This window comes from Ursus maritimus, unplaced genomic scaffold (genome assembly GCF_017311325.1).
Source record: "Ursus maritimus isolate PB19 unplaced genomic scaffold, ASM1731132v1 scaffold_24, whole genome shotgun sequence".
In the NCBI taxonomy this organism is placed as follows: domain Eukaryota; kingdom Metazoa; phylum Chordata; class Mammalia; order Carnivora; family Ursidae; genus Ursus; species Ursus maritimus.
Window position 1 is genome coordinate 16,431,298 of NW_024424897.1, and position 19,055 is coordinate 16,450,352.

The 19,055-nt window shown below is 34.8% G+C and overlaps 1 protein-coding gene across 7 annotated transcripts in view; it reads left to right on the plus strand.

Annotated features, from left to right (window-relative positions):
- Positions 1–19,055, plus strand: part of CDC27 (cell division cycle 27) — a 74,645-nt gene that overhangs the window by 22,573 nt on the left and 33,017 nt on the right. For 6 of the 7 annotated variants that reach the window (XR_005837355.1, XM_008693574.2, XM_008693576.2 and 3 more), the window contains exons 3-9: positions 5,457–5,604; positions 7,191–7,316; positions 10,406–10,503; positions 11,238–11,392; positions 11,494–11,705; positions 12,667–12,781; positions 15,624–15,739. Coding sequence is in view for 6 of the 7 variants with exons in the window: in XM_008693574.2 (XP_008691796.1) it covers positions 5,457–5,604; positions 7,191–7,316; positions 10,406–10,503; positions 11,238–11,392; positions 11,494–11,705; positions 12,667–12,781; positions 15,624–15,739 (970 nt within the window). In the remaining variant the exon portion in view is untranslated. The remainder of the gene's footprint in view (positions 1–5,456; positions 5,605–7,190; positions 7,317–10,405; positions 10,504–11,237; positions 11,393–11,493; positions 11,706–12,666; positions 12,782–15,623; positions 15,740–19,055) is intronic. The other variant, XM_040640437.1, reaches the window with a different exon arrangement.

The following is a 19,055-nucleotide window of genomic DNA, read 5'->3' on the forward strand; positions in this document are numbered from 1 at the left end:
CTTCTGCCATTGTAAGCACCTATTTTTCCTTCCCGCTGCCAATACCTGATCTCCTTGACCAGGGCTTTTCTCCATTACTAATTGATTAACTGTTGGACAGAATATAGATTCAGCTTTTCCCCTTGTCCTAAGAGATAGCATGTGAGTACTTCTAAGATTTTCTGAGGTTTTTAATTGTAATTATATATATTTAGCTGTTGGGAAGGAATAGAAATGGGTGGTTAGGAACAAATAGAAACAGTCGTAGGCTATATGGGCAAAGAATATATTATTACAATTAATATGGTAGGTCCTTGGAGAGAGATGAGTTATTTGTGTTCAGAAAACTAACCAGATGTGGGACACCTGGGTGGCTCAGTCGTTAAGCATCTGCCTTTGGCTCAGGGCGTGATCCCGGCGTTCCGGGATCGAGCCCCACATCAGGCTCCTCTGCTGGGAGCCTGCTTCTTCCTCTCCCACTCCCCTTGCTTGTGTTCCCTCTCTCACTGACTGTCTCTATCTCTGTCAAATAAATAAATAAAATCTTTAAAAAAAAAAAAAAGAAAACTAACCAGATGTAAGTTTTGTGTGCATTTTATTTTATAAGGTAATGTCTAGGACCTCTGGGGAAAGATGAGAAGTTGCAATCTATGAGATTGTATGGAACTGGTGATTGTAACTGGTGAAAAGCAAGGAAAAAGAAGTAGCCAAAACATTGTGTCAACACATGTGTTCCCTAAGTTATTTTGAGGGTCCTCATGAAAAGCTCACAGTTGCTTGAAATCTAGTGTTCTATCTTGATGTAGATTTTGCATCCTACGCTACAAAATGTTTATTTTTAAGTATGAATACATTTTATGTTACCATAAAATTGTTCACCAGTTTCTACCTGTCTTAATGATTAATGGGCCAGATGTAGAAATTGCACTGGGTATATTGATTTCAGTAAATTGGGCTCAGTTGAAGAGAAGTGAACCAGAGTAAAAGGTTCAGCGTCTGTTTCTCTTCTCTGTCTTAGCTATGATATTGAGAGCCCAAACTCACAGAAATATGTGACTACAAATGGCAACATTTTTAAAAAAAAAATTATTTACCAATTTATGTCAAGGGCATCAATGAGGGGAAATATCCAGAATGCTACTAATGATGTGGCATTTCATTTTTAGGTTATTATTGGAATATTTAATACATATATCTAGTCTAAAAATTCAGTTAGTTTATTATATTTTGTGAGGGGAGCTCCAAAAGGATGTCTGGCCCATTGGCCTGACCTTTTACTATCATACTTAAATGCTTGCCAGGGAAAAAGATGATGCTATTTAATTCTCATAGTTTTCATTTTTATCATGTGTTAGTGATTAAGACTCTTCCCAACAAATTTTTCTTATTTGAGCCTCAACTGTTTCATTGCATTAACTTAGCTGTTTCACACAAATATCACACACACCAAACTCAATGCATGCAAAGCATTGATTTATAATGTTCCCACACTAATCTAAGACATCTCTTACTAAAAAAGCTTCCTAACTGGTTTTCCCATATCTACCCTTCCCTGCCTCTTCCCTTTCCACTTCCCAAATCAACCCATTCTCTTTACTTTCCTTCTTAAAATGCTTCAGAGATGTCTAGTTGCTATAAGGATTTATCCCTAAATCTTTAGACAGCTTGCAAAGCCCTGCACAATCTGACCATCTGCTTTCTCCTTAAGTATGGCCGCTTTCCCCCCTCAACACTGAAGAGTCTTTCTGAAATTTACTCTACCCCTCTTACCTGTGGTATATTTAGTCTAAGCATGATTTCAAAGTATCTTAAACCATCGTTAACCCTATTATATACAACAAATATAAAATCAGTTAGTATTTTGAAATTTAGGATATAAACAAGTGTAGAGAAAATAAAAAGTGGGAATAATATTAAAATACTGAAGTTGTATATGTTAAATGAGGTATTCAACAAAAGAAATAACTCTAAAGGATGGGACGAATCATGCAACATCTGAAAAGCACAGCACGCAGGCAATTGAAATCCTTTAACAAAAGAAAAGTTAGTGATGAAATGAAATTATTTGAGCTTGTGGCTCAGTGTCATGTATGTATAACCCACATTACTATCAAATGACTGTTCAGGTATTATAAATTCAGGAGAAAGCCAACGATAATTTAATAGCACATATAGCTCTTACTATGTGTCATGTACTATCCTCAGTACTCTCTTTTTATTAACTCATTTAATCCTAGTAGCAACCCTTAGAGATCAATATCTCTTATGTCCTTATTTTACAGATGAAAAAAATTGAGGGACAGAGAAGTTAACTTGCCGTAAGTCATGAAGCTGATAAGTGGTGGTGCTGAAATCTGACCCCAAGCAGTTTGGCTCTCGAGTCCATAGTTCTAACGCATGTGCTCTACTGCCCATCCTTGATTTAAGATCTTAAAAGATAACCAAGATGAAAAGTGTATCACAAATCATAGATGATTTCATAGGTTCTGTGCCCTTTGAATACTCACAATGTCAAGTTCATGACAAGGCAGCAAGCAGGGACTCTAACTTCTAAACAGTTCTCTATGATAACTGTAGATTTTATCAAGGCTAGAGAACCCTCATCTCCTCAGACTTCTAGTTTTGCCAAAATTGGTCCACTTTGGAAAAGGCTACTCATTTACATTGTAAGTCAACATCAAGAAGAGATGTCTTATCCAATTTGAAAGCTTTGAGGGACTAACTCACCTTCCTATTTGTTGGAAATGTATCTGGAGGATGCAATACTAAACTACTCTTAATTATTCTGGGCTTAAATGAAATGACCTTTCGGCTTTTGAAGCCTAATCTGTTTGTAAGAAGAGGACCTGCAGTATTGGTCCACAACTTCTTTTTTGTTTTTGCTTTTTTTCACTTAATGCATTCTGGAAATCTTTTTATGTCTTTTTCTTTGGCAATTCTAGAGTGTTCCATCATATGGATGTACCATAATTTAACTACTACATGATTGATTTCTCAGTGTTATATTAAGAGTGACTATGTGGAATCAATGTTCACCTTATTTCTGATTACAGAGTATATTATGGACCTTATAATTCCCAATCACATATTTTAATTAAGGCTGTAAGTAAAGGATAGTAAATAAGTGTCATGCAGACATCTATAACCATTTCTACGCCCTGTTACTTTGATATCTGCACACTCACTAGTTAAGCCATGGTCAGCCTTAGAATTTTTCTGAATTCAGCACTTGAGGCAGCCACTGTCAATCAATCAGTTGGTGTTACTGTTCCAGATGAAATCTATTTGTTAATAGTCTATGCTTTTTAGCTTTATTATAACTCCTTACTACTGGTTCAGTGTTTAGGACTATCAGGTTATTTCTGGGGAGCCTCAAGAACCATCCAGGTCTCTCCATGTCTTTCATGACCCTTCAAGTTGTTTTGAATTTACTTTACTATCTTATACTTTCATCAGCCTTAAGGTGTGCTTAAACTTCTAATCCATATTCCCATCTGAACTGGTAGATTTTAAGTTATTACACTTCAAAAAGGTAACTGTAGTATGACACTAAAATATCACACACACGCACACACACTATTTGGTATCTTTATGTTATTAGAGAATTTTACTGCAAGTAAAAATGGACCTAAACATAATGAAGTATTTGTAAACAAAACCTTTGATGAAGCATTGTTATGGCTAAAAGTTAAACTAGTTTTGGGGAGCCATTGTTTATTGGTGTAATCAATAGTTTTTAAAAACTTATAAGGCAAAACTAAGCCTTTGCAAAATCAAGAAGAAGTCACATTTTCTAATTTATGTAAATTAGCACTTACAGGTCAGTGAAATTGACAGTTTGTTCTCACTGCAGTAGAGCTCCCTATACATTTTTTTTGCTTCTGTTGCACTAACACTAGGTCCATCCTATTAACATGTTGCCAGAACTTCTTATTTACTACGTATCATTCATTGAATATTTTTTTGTATTAGGGTTTCATGAAAAATCATAAAATGGACCAGAGGAGAAGGGTTCTGTTAGTTTTTGCTTGCATCTATATATGCCCCCCCAAAAAAACCTTTGTAAGAGTTAACTTTTAAATTACCTACTTTTTTATCCCAAACTTTAAGTGAAGTTAACTACTTTTTTATCCCCAACTTTGAGTGAAGTTAACTTTTTAAGAAGATGTGGCAAATTTATCTTGTACTTGAGAACAGCGATCCTCAGGGGCGCCTGGGTGGCTCAGTCATTAAGCGTCTTCCTTTGGCTCAGAGCGTGATCCCAGGGTCCTGGATAGAGCCCCGCATCGGGCTCCCTGCTCCACTGGGAGCCTGCTTCTTCCTCTCCCACTTCCCCTGCTTGTGTTGCCTCTGTCACTGGCTGTCTCTCTCTCTCTGTCAAATAAATAAATAGAACAGCGATCCTCAAACTTTAGCATGCATCAGAATCACCTGAAGAGTTTGTTACAATACAGATTGCTGGTCCCCACTCCCAGAATTACTGACTTCATGTGTCTGAAGATAAAGCTGAGATTTTCTGTTTCTAACAGGCTCCCAAGTCATGTTCATGCTGGTAGAGGGACCACACTTCAGAATCACTGGTTTAGAATATTCCTCAGCCCACTGAGATTATTATATAACCCATTTTTAGAAGCATGGATTTGTGATTTTTCCCTCTTTCTTTCTATCTCCTTTGTTGTTCCCTCTATAGATTCTCACCTGGATTGGTTAGGAGATTGCAAGGATAGAAGTTAGGTGATGGTCAGTTCGAGAAACAATAAATAAGGGGAAAAATGCCATATTTCATTAAGTAAGAAGGGACATTTCCTAATAATAAGACTAGGGAACGGATTGAATAATTCCACTCTTGCCATTGCAGGGCAGTATAATTATTATTGCTATAGAAGTGTTAAGTCTGTCAATTGAATGTTTGAACAGTGTGGATATTCACAATTTAGAATTTTTCTTTTGTCTTAAATTATCTTGAATATAATTTAGTGTATATTTGGTGTTAGAAATAAGTGTGTGTTTTTTAAAATCTGGTCCTTTTTTTAATGTAGAAAATAATCTCCGATTGATAATTAGCTTTATAACCCTGAATTTCCCTCTCGTGAAATTTAACTTCTATTCTCTCAGAGAGTCTATTAGAAAAATATTACAAAAATACAAGACACTTTCCTGGTAGTTTATTTAAAGGTAGGTGTGGGTGTGTGGGTGTGCACACAAGCGTGCACTTTTCTTAAGGATTTATAGAAAATACCATGACTGTCTCCATTGTATTATTTCCTTGGTTCTTTGTAAGAAGGTAATCAGGACTTGGGGGACTAAGATTTCTATCAGTAAAGTATTTCTCAATTCAAATTTGGATTAATAAATGGTTGTTTTATATTAAATAACATGACTAATTTTTTCTTGCTAAACTTGTTTATTGCCAGATAAACAGTGATTACCATTCAACATACTGAATAATAGCCATTTTTTTTCATATGTGCTCTTAGTACACTCAGAGGAAGCCTTGTTTTTATTGGCAACCTGTTATTACCGCTCAGGAAAGGCATATAAAGCATATAGACTCTTGAAAGGACACAGTTGTACTACACCGCAGTGTAAATACCTGCTTGCAAAATGTTGTGTTGATCTCAGCAAGTAAGTTTTTAAATCTTTTCTATCTAATTTTGTTTACTTACACTGTAGAATTTTGGATAAAATCCTTTTGATAGATTAAACTCTGACTCCCTTTCTCCTCTCTTTTTTGGTAGTAGAGATTTGTCTATTTCAGTAACTTAAAATGTTTATACTGTTGCCTATGGCATTATCATTTTTGTTATGGAGAGATTTCATTGTTATGATAATAAATAATAGAATTTAACTCTGGAGAAACTTAGGTTATCACTAATTCCTGTCATTTTCCAAAATTATCTGAAACGTTATTTCCTTTCCTTTGCTTTCAATTGGAATAAGCCTGAAAACCTCCTTACCTGTTCACCTGAGATTAACGGTAGTTGCGTAATTATTTGCCTTTCAAGATTATTCTATTTGGGAACCACTGCTCCTACCCCTTTGAAGCAAGGGGGCAGATTCAGGAGAACACTTCTTTTGAACATTACAATTAAGTCAGCTGTCCCTATTCTGAATCTGGAGGCAGCTATAGATAGAGGTAGTTATCTTCTGTTTAACTCTTTTTTGTGCTGAAAGAGATGGAATAATGCTTAAAGTGACTAAATAGATAATTGTAAAAGCCTATATGTGAATTTAGTTTGTAGGTTTATAGTGAGAGGACACAGATCAACCTCATGAAGTCTCCACAGACCAATAATATTGTATTTGTCCACTGTCTAACTAATGACTTTTAAATTAAAACTAGCTAAAATATCAATAAAATTTCTGAAACATTTGCTATTACATTATTCTTACTTCAAAGATTCTAATGTTAAATTCTTAAAAATTTATTTAACTTGCTAGTTTCTTAAGCCAGTTCTTACCTTAGACATTCTTATCCCATTTATAAGTATTCATGGTTTTTTAAAAGTCCCATTGACAGTAAAGGAACTATAGATACCACCTTTTATGTTTAGGATATGCTGTGTAAACTTACTTGAGAGTTTTCCACATGATGTTTGGAAAAAACTTTAAAACAGAAACCATTACAAACTCTGATGTGCTAAAAATATAGTGAAGTCAGGTCATTTTTTTTTTCCTTTGGGGAACACTTATGATTTTCTGTATCAAGAAAATATAATTGACAAATAAAAAGAGATGAAGTGCTATTCAGGTTTCATTTGTAAACCTAAAAATGACTGAAACCATTAAATAGGCAGTTTTTAGTTAAAATCCGTTAGTCTTGTTTAATTTGCTTGCTGATTCCTATTTCAAGGAATTACAGAACTAAAAAGGACCACCACATCTGTTAATGAAGAACCGTTCACATTTTCCCCCAGTATAAAGGCCTTCCATTTCTTTTGACATGAGTAATGTGTATGTTGCTCAGACTACATTTGTACATAGACTAAATTTAACTGTTCTGTTTTTAAAGGCAAGACTGGAATTTTAAGATCATAAATTCCCAGTCTTTGAAATGATTCTAAATACATGGTTATTGCCGTTCTAAAGGTGCCATGGACTTCTTACTTTATCTGTCTCCATATAAAGAAGTACATTGGTAATGAAGAATGTGTTGACACACAATACTTTTTATACTGACTTTTGTTAATCTGTAAATTTGTGTTTTAAAGGCTTGCAGAAGGGGAACAGATCTTATCTGGTGGAGTCTTTAATAAGCAGAAAAGCCATGATGATATTGTTACTGAGTTTGGTGATTCAGCTTGTTTTACTCTTTCATTGTTGGGACATGTATATTGGTAAGTAAGTAAGAATCATTCAAGTTACCAGAAGATTTTTTCCAGTGCTAGAAGTCTTTGTGATTTAAAAAAGCTTACATTATCTGTGTTTATCAAACAGCACTTGGCTGAAGAGTATACTCACAGTCTTCTATGACCTTGTTAAACCTATGAAGTAGTAGAGGTGTTGATCCGATTTTTGGCTATCCACTTTAACGATAGTAGCTACAGCAACACTACCTAATAATTGAGTGCACATATGGGTTTTTTTTACCTTGGGTGAGGAGAATATTTTAATGTGATCCACTGAGGAAAAAGAAATGAGTGAAGTTTCTTCTCTAATATTAAATATCACTTTTGCTCCTTAGAACAAGGCTTGAAGACAAGTTTCAGTAATAAAGAATAGCAATCCCCATCTGGTTTGCCATACTAATTTTGAGGCATGTCATAAGAAACTTCCCACAATGGTAGTTGAAATAATAGTGATTTGCAAGTAATTTTAAATGTATTTAAAATGTCTTTACATTTATTAAAATTTAGTCTTTTGAAAGGAAGTGAGAATGAATTCAGAGTCATCACTGTAATAATATTGTTTGCACTAATTTTTATTCTGAAATATTCTGAGTTGGGGAGTAGAGGGTGGAGATATAATTAGGTAACAGGAATTGTTCAGCTGCCCTTGGGAGTGCATTGCATGTATAAATGTCACCTATTATATATATTGTAGGAGAAATGGTTGAGGATTGCTTGTCTAAGAGTTAGGAAGGCATCTGTTTTAAGATAAATTGAGGCTAGTTTGAATAGTAGTTTTTAAAAACCTTGACACCACTCTTTTGAGAACAGGAGTAAGTAAAGATAAAATATTAATATCTTCATTTATCTTAGTAAAAGGAGTTGGAGTAATAAATTTTAGTTCATGAAACCGTGATTAAGGTCTATCCTCCATTTATGGCTAGACACATTACTTGACACTGGGAATGTAAAGATAAATAACTCACAGTCCCTGCCCTCAAAGGTTTATAACAGGAGAGAAGTAGTAAACAAAAGTTGGTAAGTTTTTATCATCACAATAAAAATGCTGTGATAAAATTTGAGCAGTATTTTGTCTGAAGGAAGGAATAATCAGTTCTACCTGGAGAGGTAAGATGGTAAGTAGGAAAGACTTGATAGAAACAGTTTTGTTTCTTGAATTCTCAATAATAAGAAAATTAGAAATTAGGAAATTAATTAGAATATGGGTGAAATATTTGAATGGACATCTCACCAAAGAGGATATACAGACGGTAAGTAAGCACATGAAAAGATGTGCCAAATCATTAGTTATTAAAGAAAGGCAAATAAAAAACACCATTAGGAACCACTACATACCTGTTAGAATGGTTAAAATAAGAATTGTCAATACCAAGTGCTGGTGAGGATGCAGAACAATGGAATTTCTCGTAACATATAGATATGATAGAATTATAATGATAAAGACAGAGCAGTAGTTGTCAGATCGGAGAGTAGAGTTGAGGCAAGAGTGTGACTGTGCAGAGTTTCTCTGGGCTTTTGGAACAGTTCTGTATCCTGATTGTGGTGGTGATTACATAAATCTATACATGTGATAAAATTTCATAAAACTATTCATAAAGAAATGAGTGCATGTAAGAACTGCTGAAATCCAAATAAAGTCTGTGGTTTAGTTTATGTATTGTCAGTTTCCCAGTTTTGATAACTGTGCTGTGGTTATGTCAAGTGGGGTCATTGAGGGAGGTGGGTGTAGGGTACATGGGTAATCTGTGTTACTTTTATAACTTGTATATGAGTCTAAAATTATTTCAAAATGAAGTTTAATAAAATAAAGTCCTAAAATCACAAAAATACTATATCTGTGGTACTAATTAATTTTAAACAAGATTATTAGAAGTTTTGAAGGTACAGTTGAATCAGGACCTAACCACGAAGAAGGGTTATTTTCCCCTTCTTTAAAAAAATAAGGATGGGTTCCTTTTATTCATCATAAATATTAAAGGTTAAATATCCAGCGTGGGAAAACTCTGCTCCAAAAAAGTGGCTTTTCATTTCAGCCATCATGTGCCTGTCTTACGACCAAAATTACACGCAGTCATCTAGATACATACCTGTTGCAGTTTTGTAGCTATGGCTTGTTAGGATATCTTTTTCATCTCTTTAGTGGTCTTTTTGTCTACAATAGCTCATGAGACTTCTATGTTTAGGACACAGCCAATAATAATTCTGGTTCTTAGATTAATTAGTTTCTTCCCAGTACCATCTAAATAATTTTTCACCCCAATTCTTTGGGAAACTTTTCATTAAGAGCTGCCACCTCGGGGCTCCTGGCTGGCTCAGTCAGTAGAGTGTGCAACTGTGAGTTGTGAGTTCGAGCCCCACATTGGGTGTAGAGATTACTTAAAAATAAAATCTTAAAAAAAAAAAAAAAAGCCACCACCTCTACTTCATTAGAAAATCTAATCATTTAAATATGGTATATTTAAAGCATTTAAGTCACTTTCAAAATTACCATTGGGATATTACATTAAAAATTAAGAATAAGGGGTGCCTGGGTGGCATAGCGGTTAAGCGTCTGCCTTCGGCTCAGGGCGTGATCCCGGCGTTATGGGATCGAGCCCCACATCAGGCTCCTCCGCTATGAGCCTGCTTCTCCCACTCCCCCTGCTTGTGTTCCCTCTCTCGCTGGCTGTCTCTATCTCTGTCGAATAAATAAATAAAATCTTTAAAAAAAAATTAAGAATAAGACTGAAATATTTGGATATTGTCCATCTCTCCCTCAGTAATTTTAGTATCTGAGGAAATTAAAAGCAATTATAATATTCAAGAAGGCATTGGTAGTTCATTAGACTGGCATTCCTTTCAATTCATGTTCTGCTTGCTTTCACCAGACTTTTGATTTGAACTGCCCTAAGTAATAGAGATTGGAGAGTGGTAAGAAGGGGAAATTGGTAATTTAGGGAAGCATCAAGAAAAGCACTCTCAACTTACATATGTATTTCAAATACATATGTAAGAGTTACCTAATTTTTTGTATCAAAAATTTCTTTATAATGTTTTGGGTTGTGTAGCTTATCTAATCTATTTGTTTGTCTTTACAGCAAGACAGATCGGCTTGCCAAAGGATCAGAATGTTACCAAAAGAGCCTTAGTTTAAATCCTTTCCTCTGGTCCCCCTTTGAATCATTATGTGAAATAGGTAGGTTTGTAAAGGTAGCTAGGGGAGGGTTCCCCTACTTTCTCTTTTTTTCTCCCTCCTTAATTTTTGGGAAGTGATACAAATTATTCACAAGAAAAATATCTTTCAAAGCTAAAGGCTGTTAAAATTGAAAACAAGAAATGAGGTAATAGAATCATGTTTAAGGAATGATGTGGCCTTGTGTCCTCTAGAATGAGTTGTATTGTGAGTATAACAAGAGCTTTCTAGGTAAGGAAAGAAATTAATAGAATACCTGGAGCAGAAACTGTTAATGTAAGAAAGACCTGGACAGTATGAGGAAAGAGCGCCTTAGTTATGTGCTCTAGGACTCAAGAATGATCATTTTAAACATTATGTATACATGGAAGTGCTTAAAACTTTACTGTCTCTTGGGTTTCAGCTCTCAACCATCACTCTTTACTTTGAGTAAAATGAGATCTAGTTGCTTTCTGCTTTAAAAGAAACACAGAAATCTGCATTTTCTGATGATTTATTATGTTTAAAATCAGCGTTATTGTAGTTCCATTTAATTTCTAAATTTACAGCTTTATCTGAGGGGTAAATTTTTATAATAAATTGATAGATGGACTTTTGGGAGGTAGATTTGATTGACTGAAACAAATAGAACTTTAAAACTCTGGATAAGGCCTTATTTCCACTAATTTATGCATACTTGAAAAAATATATTAATCTTCATTTCCTCAGAGGCATACTTTTTTTTTCTCCCTTCACAGGTGAAAAGCCAGATCCTGACCAAACATTTAAATTAACATCTTTACAGAACTTTAGCAACTGTCTGCCCAGCTCGTGCACAACACTAGTATCTAATCATAGTTTATCACACAGACAGCCTGAGACCGTTCTTACAGAAACACCCCAGGACACAATTGTAAGTGTATCATATTGCTAGTGTTCAAATATTATGAAAAACAGGAAAGAATGAACTAAATAATGTATCATAAATGACATGGTAGAAATTTTCTGTTTCAGGAATTAAACAGACTGAATTTAGAATCTTCCAATTCAAAGTACTCCTTGAATACAGATTCCTCAGTGTCTTATATTGATTCAGCTGTAATTTCACCAGATACTGTCCCTCTTGGAACAGGAACTTCCATATTATCTAAACAGGTTCAAAATAAACCAAAAACTGGTCGAAGCTTATTAGGAGGACCAGCTGCTCTTAGCCCATTAACCCCAAGGTAAGACAAACAAAACACACTTTAAAATGTGCTATAATATTAAATGATCTGTAATAACTCATATTATTAGTAATATAAATTAATATGAACAGCAACTTCTAAATCATTATGGAAATAGAAGCATTTAGTAAGTCAATAATGGACCTATTCTGTTTTCAGAAAATGAAGTAAAAGAAATACAATATGTGTGATAATTTAATATTAAGTGTTAGAGAAAAATGTAAAACTCTCAGATATGCCTTCTTCAGCTAGTGTATGTGTTAAAAGATACTGTCTTTTCCGCTGTGTGTCAGTGAATGTCAGTGAACCTTTTGAAATGTTGGAATGCTTATGATATAATCAGAGTGACAGCAGTGATTATTGTTAAAGTGCTGTTTTCCAACCATGGAGGAAGGATTGACGCCTCTCAACAGGAAATATTTTGTCAAAATTATTAGAAGTATATGTGTGTACAAATACAGGAACCCAGCCCAGAGAATACCTATCCAAAAGTGTCAAAATAAAAAATTACGTGCTAGAACAAATACTATGAATTGGGTCCCAGGGCCAGAGAGTTACTAAAATAGCATGACCATGAGATTACAACTCCCTGAATCCACAGATGGATTCAGTGGTCTCTAGAGACGGTCTCTCTGTAACAGTGTCTAAATCCCGTAAATTCCAAGAATTTGAAATAATTTTTGCTTTTACAAAGCCATTCTTCTTTATTTCCAAAAATCTCCTGAGATCAGTAGTTGTTGCTCAATTTAATTCCTTGTTTGATTTTTTTTTCTTTTTAATTTAGTTATGGTGGGTGGAATAGTCTACATTCACAGCTTATTTTAAATCTGCCCCTCAGATCCTCACTGCCCCCAAGACTGATTTGCCATTCTCTTCCTTTTAGACCTTCTAATTTAAGTATACTGCTGCTTTATATATGCCTTGATGACTTTTTGACACCTTGATTTCAACCTCTTCTCAGTTTTGGGATTTTGCCATTAGAAACCCCAAGTCCTGGAGATGGATCCTATTTACAAAACTACACTAATACATCTTCTGTAATTGACGTGCCATCTACTGGAGCCCCTTCAAAAAAGGTATTTTCCATGTAAAATACAGTTTTGATGTTGACGGAAGAAATTCATTTAAAATTCCAATCTGTTAAAGGCAATTTCAAAGAGAATCTAATTTTATGTAATGACTGTTGCCTTAGAGTTGTTGATCTAAATGTAAAAGAAGGTCATCATTGTCCTAAGCTGCTAGTTATAGTAGGAGACAAAAAGCTGGTTACTCTTTGGCCATGTAAAATTATAACTCACAAGTATAGTTTATTCCACATGTATCTAAATAAACATTTAGATTTTTATTTTTGATTTCCCCTTTTTTAAACAAAATTAAGATGGTTTCTATCAGTTTGAATATAAATAACAGAAATTATACCTGCCATTGTTTTACTTGTCCCCATGACTGTTTGTCTTTTAAGTGTACTAATTAACATGAAAAAAAATTGGTTTGCATAAAGCCAGGTATTTCTGATAATAAAGTTTTTTATGGCAAATTTTCATAGATGAATAGTAGCTGTATAGTAAATGTGTAGTAAAATAAAAAATATTTGACAGTATCCTTATAGAAATATTGCAACAAGTCTTGAGACTTTTTAAATAATGTTCCTTTATATGGGTCTATGGGATTAGAGGTCAAAGTGCCATTTGCTTGAAACAGGTCTGTGGTAAAGGGTTACCTTCTGTGAGAATTAAATTAGGTTATATGTTTAAAGTGCGTATTGCCATCCCTAACAGATGTTTAAGAAATGGAAGCTAAGTAAGTCATACTAGTATATGACTGATATAAACCCTTTACCCTCCTAGAGACGTTTGTTCTTGCTCTTTTTACTCCAAAAAGTCCTTAGATTCTGTTTTTTTCTGTAATAGCTTCTTAATGAGTAATAATAGAAACTCTGAGAGTAGTAAAAAAGGGCTGCAAAGTACTTAATGTGTGGATTACTTTAAATCTCATGTTTAAGAGTTGGCAGCTACCTGAAGTATAATTGTGGAAATTAGTTTATTACAATTATAAGAAGAGATAGTAGGATAGTAATCAGCATGCCAGGTGAAGTAGGCCAAAACCAGGCAAGCCATAGCAATCAAGGACAAGTTAGTCAGTGCTGGGTAGGTGATTCTGGTGCCCAAACAATAAAGCCACTTGCTCGCTCATCCTCTTCTTGCCCTGCTGGAAGACATTCATAGGAAAGCTCTGCTTGTAGTTCTGCATGTAGTAGCAACCAAAAATATCAAACTGAATGCTGTGTGAAGTACATAGATCTTTGTTAAGTAAGGAATTGACTCAAAGTTTTATCCCTTGGGTGAATATAGAGGTTCCAACTTGGAAGAAGAGGAAGGATTATAAAGTTTTATTTTGAGGTGGTGGTAAATTAGATGAAATATTTAGTTGATAGTTAGTCATAGAGGAAAGACTATGGCCTGGTGATAGAAATAATAGTTAAAGCTGTCAAAATAGCTAGGCTCTCCGAGGAAAAGAGAGTAGTGAAGGAACACAAAGCATACTTAATTTAAAACAGTGGAAGGGGGGTGCCTGGGTGGCGCAGTTGTTAAGCGTCTGCCTTCGGCTCAGGGCGTGATCCCAGTGTTCTGGGATCGAGCCCCACATTGGGCTCCTCCGCTATGAGCCTGCTTCTTCCTCTCCCACTCCCCCTGCTTGTGTTCCCTCTCTCGCTGGCTGTCTCTGTCTGTCAAATAAATAAATAAAATCTTAAAAAAAAAAAAAAAACAGTGGAAGGAAAAAGGGCCTGCAAATGAAGTGCTAGGACAAATAATCAAAATCCTGTACTATTTTGGAAGTTATACACAGTTTCAAAAAGGAGGACATGATCAATGATACTGAATACAGAAAAGGCCAAAATAAGGCTTTCATATCTGGTGAGAAAGTTATTATTAGTTATTAAGTTTAAGAATTATGTACAGTGGCTATCAAAGTAATAATAAATTTTGAAGAAAATTATCTGGTAGTAAAAAAGTTAAAAATATCCATTGATGCAACAGTCATAGACCATTTTATAAAGAAGCCAAGTGATGAAAATGAATAGAAGTCAGGTGATAAATTAGAGAAGACAGAGGGACAGGAAGTCTTTTTTTCTCCTCCACGGGAGCAGAGACCAATTAATGAAAAATTGAACACACTAGAAAGAAATGTTAATTCTAAGAGCAAAATGCTTAGAATATGGAAAATAATCAGGTAATGTTAAAAAATTTATTCCTCTGAACTGTTATAGAATATCTTAACTAAGTGTCAGAGAAGGGATATAAAATCTTACTGTATTATTATTTTTTATATTAGATCATAAATCTGACTTAGACCATAAATCTTAAGAGTAGTAGCTGTCTTAAGAAATCTTGTAACACTTAGCCCCACCTGGAAAATGTGTAATAATTGGCTTTTTAGCAATTTTCAGGAAGTTTGAGCCTTTCCTTAAAAACTAAAGTGAAAAGTGAAAGGATAGTATAAAGATAAAAATACTGAGGTTAAGCGGGCAGCTGGGTGGCTCAGTCAGTTAAGCATTAGCCTTCGGCTCAGGTCATGATCCCAGGGTCCTGGGATGGAGCCCCACATCATGCTCCCTGCTCAGTAGGGAGTCTGCTCCTCCCTCTGCCCCTTCCCCAGCTTGTGCTCTCTCACTCACTCTCTCTCTGTCAAATAAATAAAATCTTTAAAAAAAAATACTGAGGTTACAAAGAGGAAATAGTTTGATGTTAATCCTAATATAGTAATTGACATTAATAATGACAATAATTTGTGTTTTCAGATGACAGTATATATTATGAAGTCTTGCGTTGCAGAAATGTAGATGGGAGCATCATGGTGTCTCTTACCATTTTCAGCGCAATTTATAATCACAAACCTTAGACTTTTTGTGTTTTACAGTCTGTTGCCAGAATCGGCCAAACTGGAACAAAGTCTGTCTTCTCACAGAGTGGAAATAGTCGAGAGGTAACCCCAATTCTTGTTGCACAAACACAAAGTTCTGGTCCACAAACAAGGTATTTATTATGGTGTCATTATTTGATATTGTTGGCTTTTCTTGCTATAAAACATGACTTTATCCACTTTAGGTAGGTTTTGACTCTCCCAAGAATTCTAGAATGACTATTATAAATTTTGAATATGTCAAATTAGAAATTTCTAGGGGCGCCTGGCTGGCTCAGTCAGTAGAGCATGTGACTCTTGATCTCAGGGTTGTAAGTTCAAGTCCCACATTGGGTGTAGAGATTACTTAAAAATAAAATCTTAAAACAAACAAACAAACAAACTTACTGGAAAGACTAGCGTAATTTTTAGTTGAGTATTTTAATACAAATCAAGACAAGGTAACCAAAATGTCTTTTATTTTTTTCTAATTCCCTCATGAATTTGTTTAGACTAGATATTCTGAACACGCCTCCAAAATAATTTTCTTATTATATGACCTTCATTGGTCAAGTACAGATAGGTTTCGTTCTCCCCTTCCCCTATTATGCACTTCTATATACAGATCATTAATCTTATGGTTGATCTTTAAATAATGAATCCATTGCCACACAGAAATGGTGTTAAATAGTGTTTCTTTTTTCTGTTGAAGTACTCAAAAATAATTCATAGCTAATATTTTAAAAGAATGATACAACTCTATCTCCTTGTAAAATAGTGAACATGTACCATAAGTCTTAAAACAGACACACATGTACATATATCTTGACTATATAAAAGGCCTCAATATTTCTGCAATGCTAGAATGTTAAGTCTCATGAGTGCCGGCCCGAAGACAGGTGACAGAGATTGCCTGGGGCTTAGTTACGAGCAGGAGTCTGAGGCCTCCTGCCGAACATTATATAGGCTGAGTAAATCCTAATTCTAAAGAACATACAAGGATAATTTACGGAATTATACATTTCACTTAAAGCTAAACAAGTATACTAACTTTAATAAACATCAACTATTAATGATTATGTGGGGGTTTTTGGTATTATTGATTCCATTTTATCTCCTTTATTGCCTATCTTAGTTTCCTACAGCTGCCATAACAAAGTTACTGCAAACCGGGTGGCTTAAAACAATAGAAGTGTATTCACTCACAGTTGTAGAAGCTATATAACCCAAGGTCAAGGTGTTGACAGGGTCATACTCCTCTGAAGCCTCCAAGGGAAGATCCTTCCTTGTCTCTTCCAGCTTCTGGTAGCCCCAGGCATCCTTAGTTGGTGGGAGCATAACTAATATGTGCCTCTGTCTTCACGTGGCCATCTTCCCTGTGTGTCTCTATACCCAAATTTCCCTCTTAGAAGGAAATCAGTCATACTGAATTAGAGCTCACCCTAATGACCTCATCTTAACTTGATTACATCGACAAAGAGCCTGCATTCAAATAAGACACATTCATAGGTACTGGAGTTAGGGCTTCAGCATACTTTTGGGGGACACACAGTTCAACCATAACATTGCCTTATTAACAGTTACTCTTTATTTTGTATTTTTAGAGGCTGTTTTAATATATATTTTAACTTATCAAAGTCTACCTTCAAGTAATATTGTACCACATCACACATAGAATAAAACCTTATAACAGTGTGCTTTCATGCTCCTCTCCCCATCTTTATGCTATTGTTGTCATAGATTTTACTTCTACATGTGTGTAAACCCCATAGTGCATTGTTAATAGTTTTTCCCTTAAATAGTTATCTTCTAGAGAGATTTTTTAAAATAAGAAAAAGAAATCTATTTTGTATTTACCCACATATTTACTATTTCCGGTGCTCTTTATTTCTTTCTATAGGTTCACATTTCAATTTGGTATCCTTTTACTTCATCTTGAAAGACTTAACATTTCTTATAGTCCAAGTCTGCTGGTAATGAATTTTTTCAGCTTTTGTATGTCTGAAAGAGATTTTTTATTTCACCTTTGTTTTTGTTTTTGAAAGATATTTTCACTAGATACAGAATTCTTGTTCAAAGTTTTTTCTTTAAAGATGTTGTTCTACTGTCTTCTAGCTTGTTTTAAAACGTTTCTCAAAAGTCTGTCATTCTCATTTTCTGTTCCTCTAGATGTAATGTATCTCTTTTCTGATAGTTTTACAATTTTCTTTTTATCTCTGATTTTAAGTCATTTGATCATGATGTGCTGTCCTGTAGTTTTCCTCTTTCTTGGCCTCCGAACTGATTGAGCTTCTTGGATCTGTGATTTCAAAGTTTTTAATAAACTTAGCTAATTTTTGGCCACTATTTCTTCAAGGTTTTTGTTTGTTTTTGTTGGGTTTTGTTTTGTTTTGGTCATGTCCCCCTCTCCCCTCCTGGGACACTGAGTGTGTGTATATTAGACCGTGGAGTTGACCCCCACAGCTCAGTACTGTGTTCATTTTTGTTTCCAGTCTTTTTCCTCTGTTTCATTTTGGGTAGTGTTTATTGTTATGTCTTCAAGTTAACTAATCTTCTCTTCTGCCATGTCTAATCTGCTATTAACCCCAACCAGGATGTAGATATAGTTTTAATCTCAGTTGTTCTATTTTTCATCTCCAGAAGTTTGATTTGGTTCTCTCCTGTAACATGCCCATTCTTTCTTCTACCTTTTTGAGCATATGGAATATATCTATAATCGCTCTTTTAATGATTTTGTCTACTTTCTTACTGTGTTATTTCTGGGTCTGTTTTTAATATGCCCGTTCTTCTACCTTTTTGAGCATATGGAATATATCTATAATCGCTTTTTTAATGATTTTGTCTACTGCCTTACTGTGTTATTTCTGGGTCTATTTTTTATTGATTTTTTTTTTCTGTTCGCTATAGGTTATATTTTCCTGCTTCTTTGTATGCCTAGTTTTTGTTGTTGTTGTTGTTGTTGTTGTTGTTGTTGTTGTTTTTATGCCAGGTATTAGAAATTTTATGTTGTTGAGTGCTGGACTATTTTATCTTGTTTTAAGCATTTCTGTTTTATTCTGGCAGGCAGTTACTTGTTAACAGTTAATTCCTTTCAGGTCTCAATTTTTAAGTTTTGTTGGATAGGACAAGAGTGGCTTACAGTCTAGAATAATGTTGCCCCACCATTGAGGCAGTAGCCTTTGAGTACTCAGTGACCGATTGAGTATGAAGTTTCTTCATTCTGGCTGTTAAAAATATGAGCTACTCCCAGCCCAGGGTGAGCTCCAAAAATTGTTCTGCCAGCTCCTTTCTAGTAGTTCTTTCTCTAGATTCGGGTAGTTTCCCTCACTGTAATACTATAGTTAAGTTCTGATACTAATTACCCAGACATAGCATAGACTCTGCAGCCTAAGATCATAGTCCCAGCCAGACTTATCAAATCTTTTTGGCTTGGCAGCTACAATTTCAGGG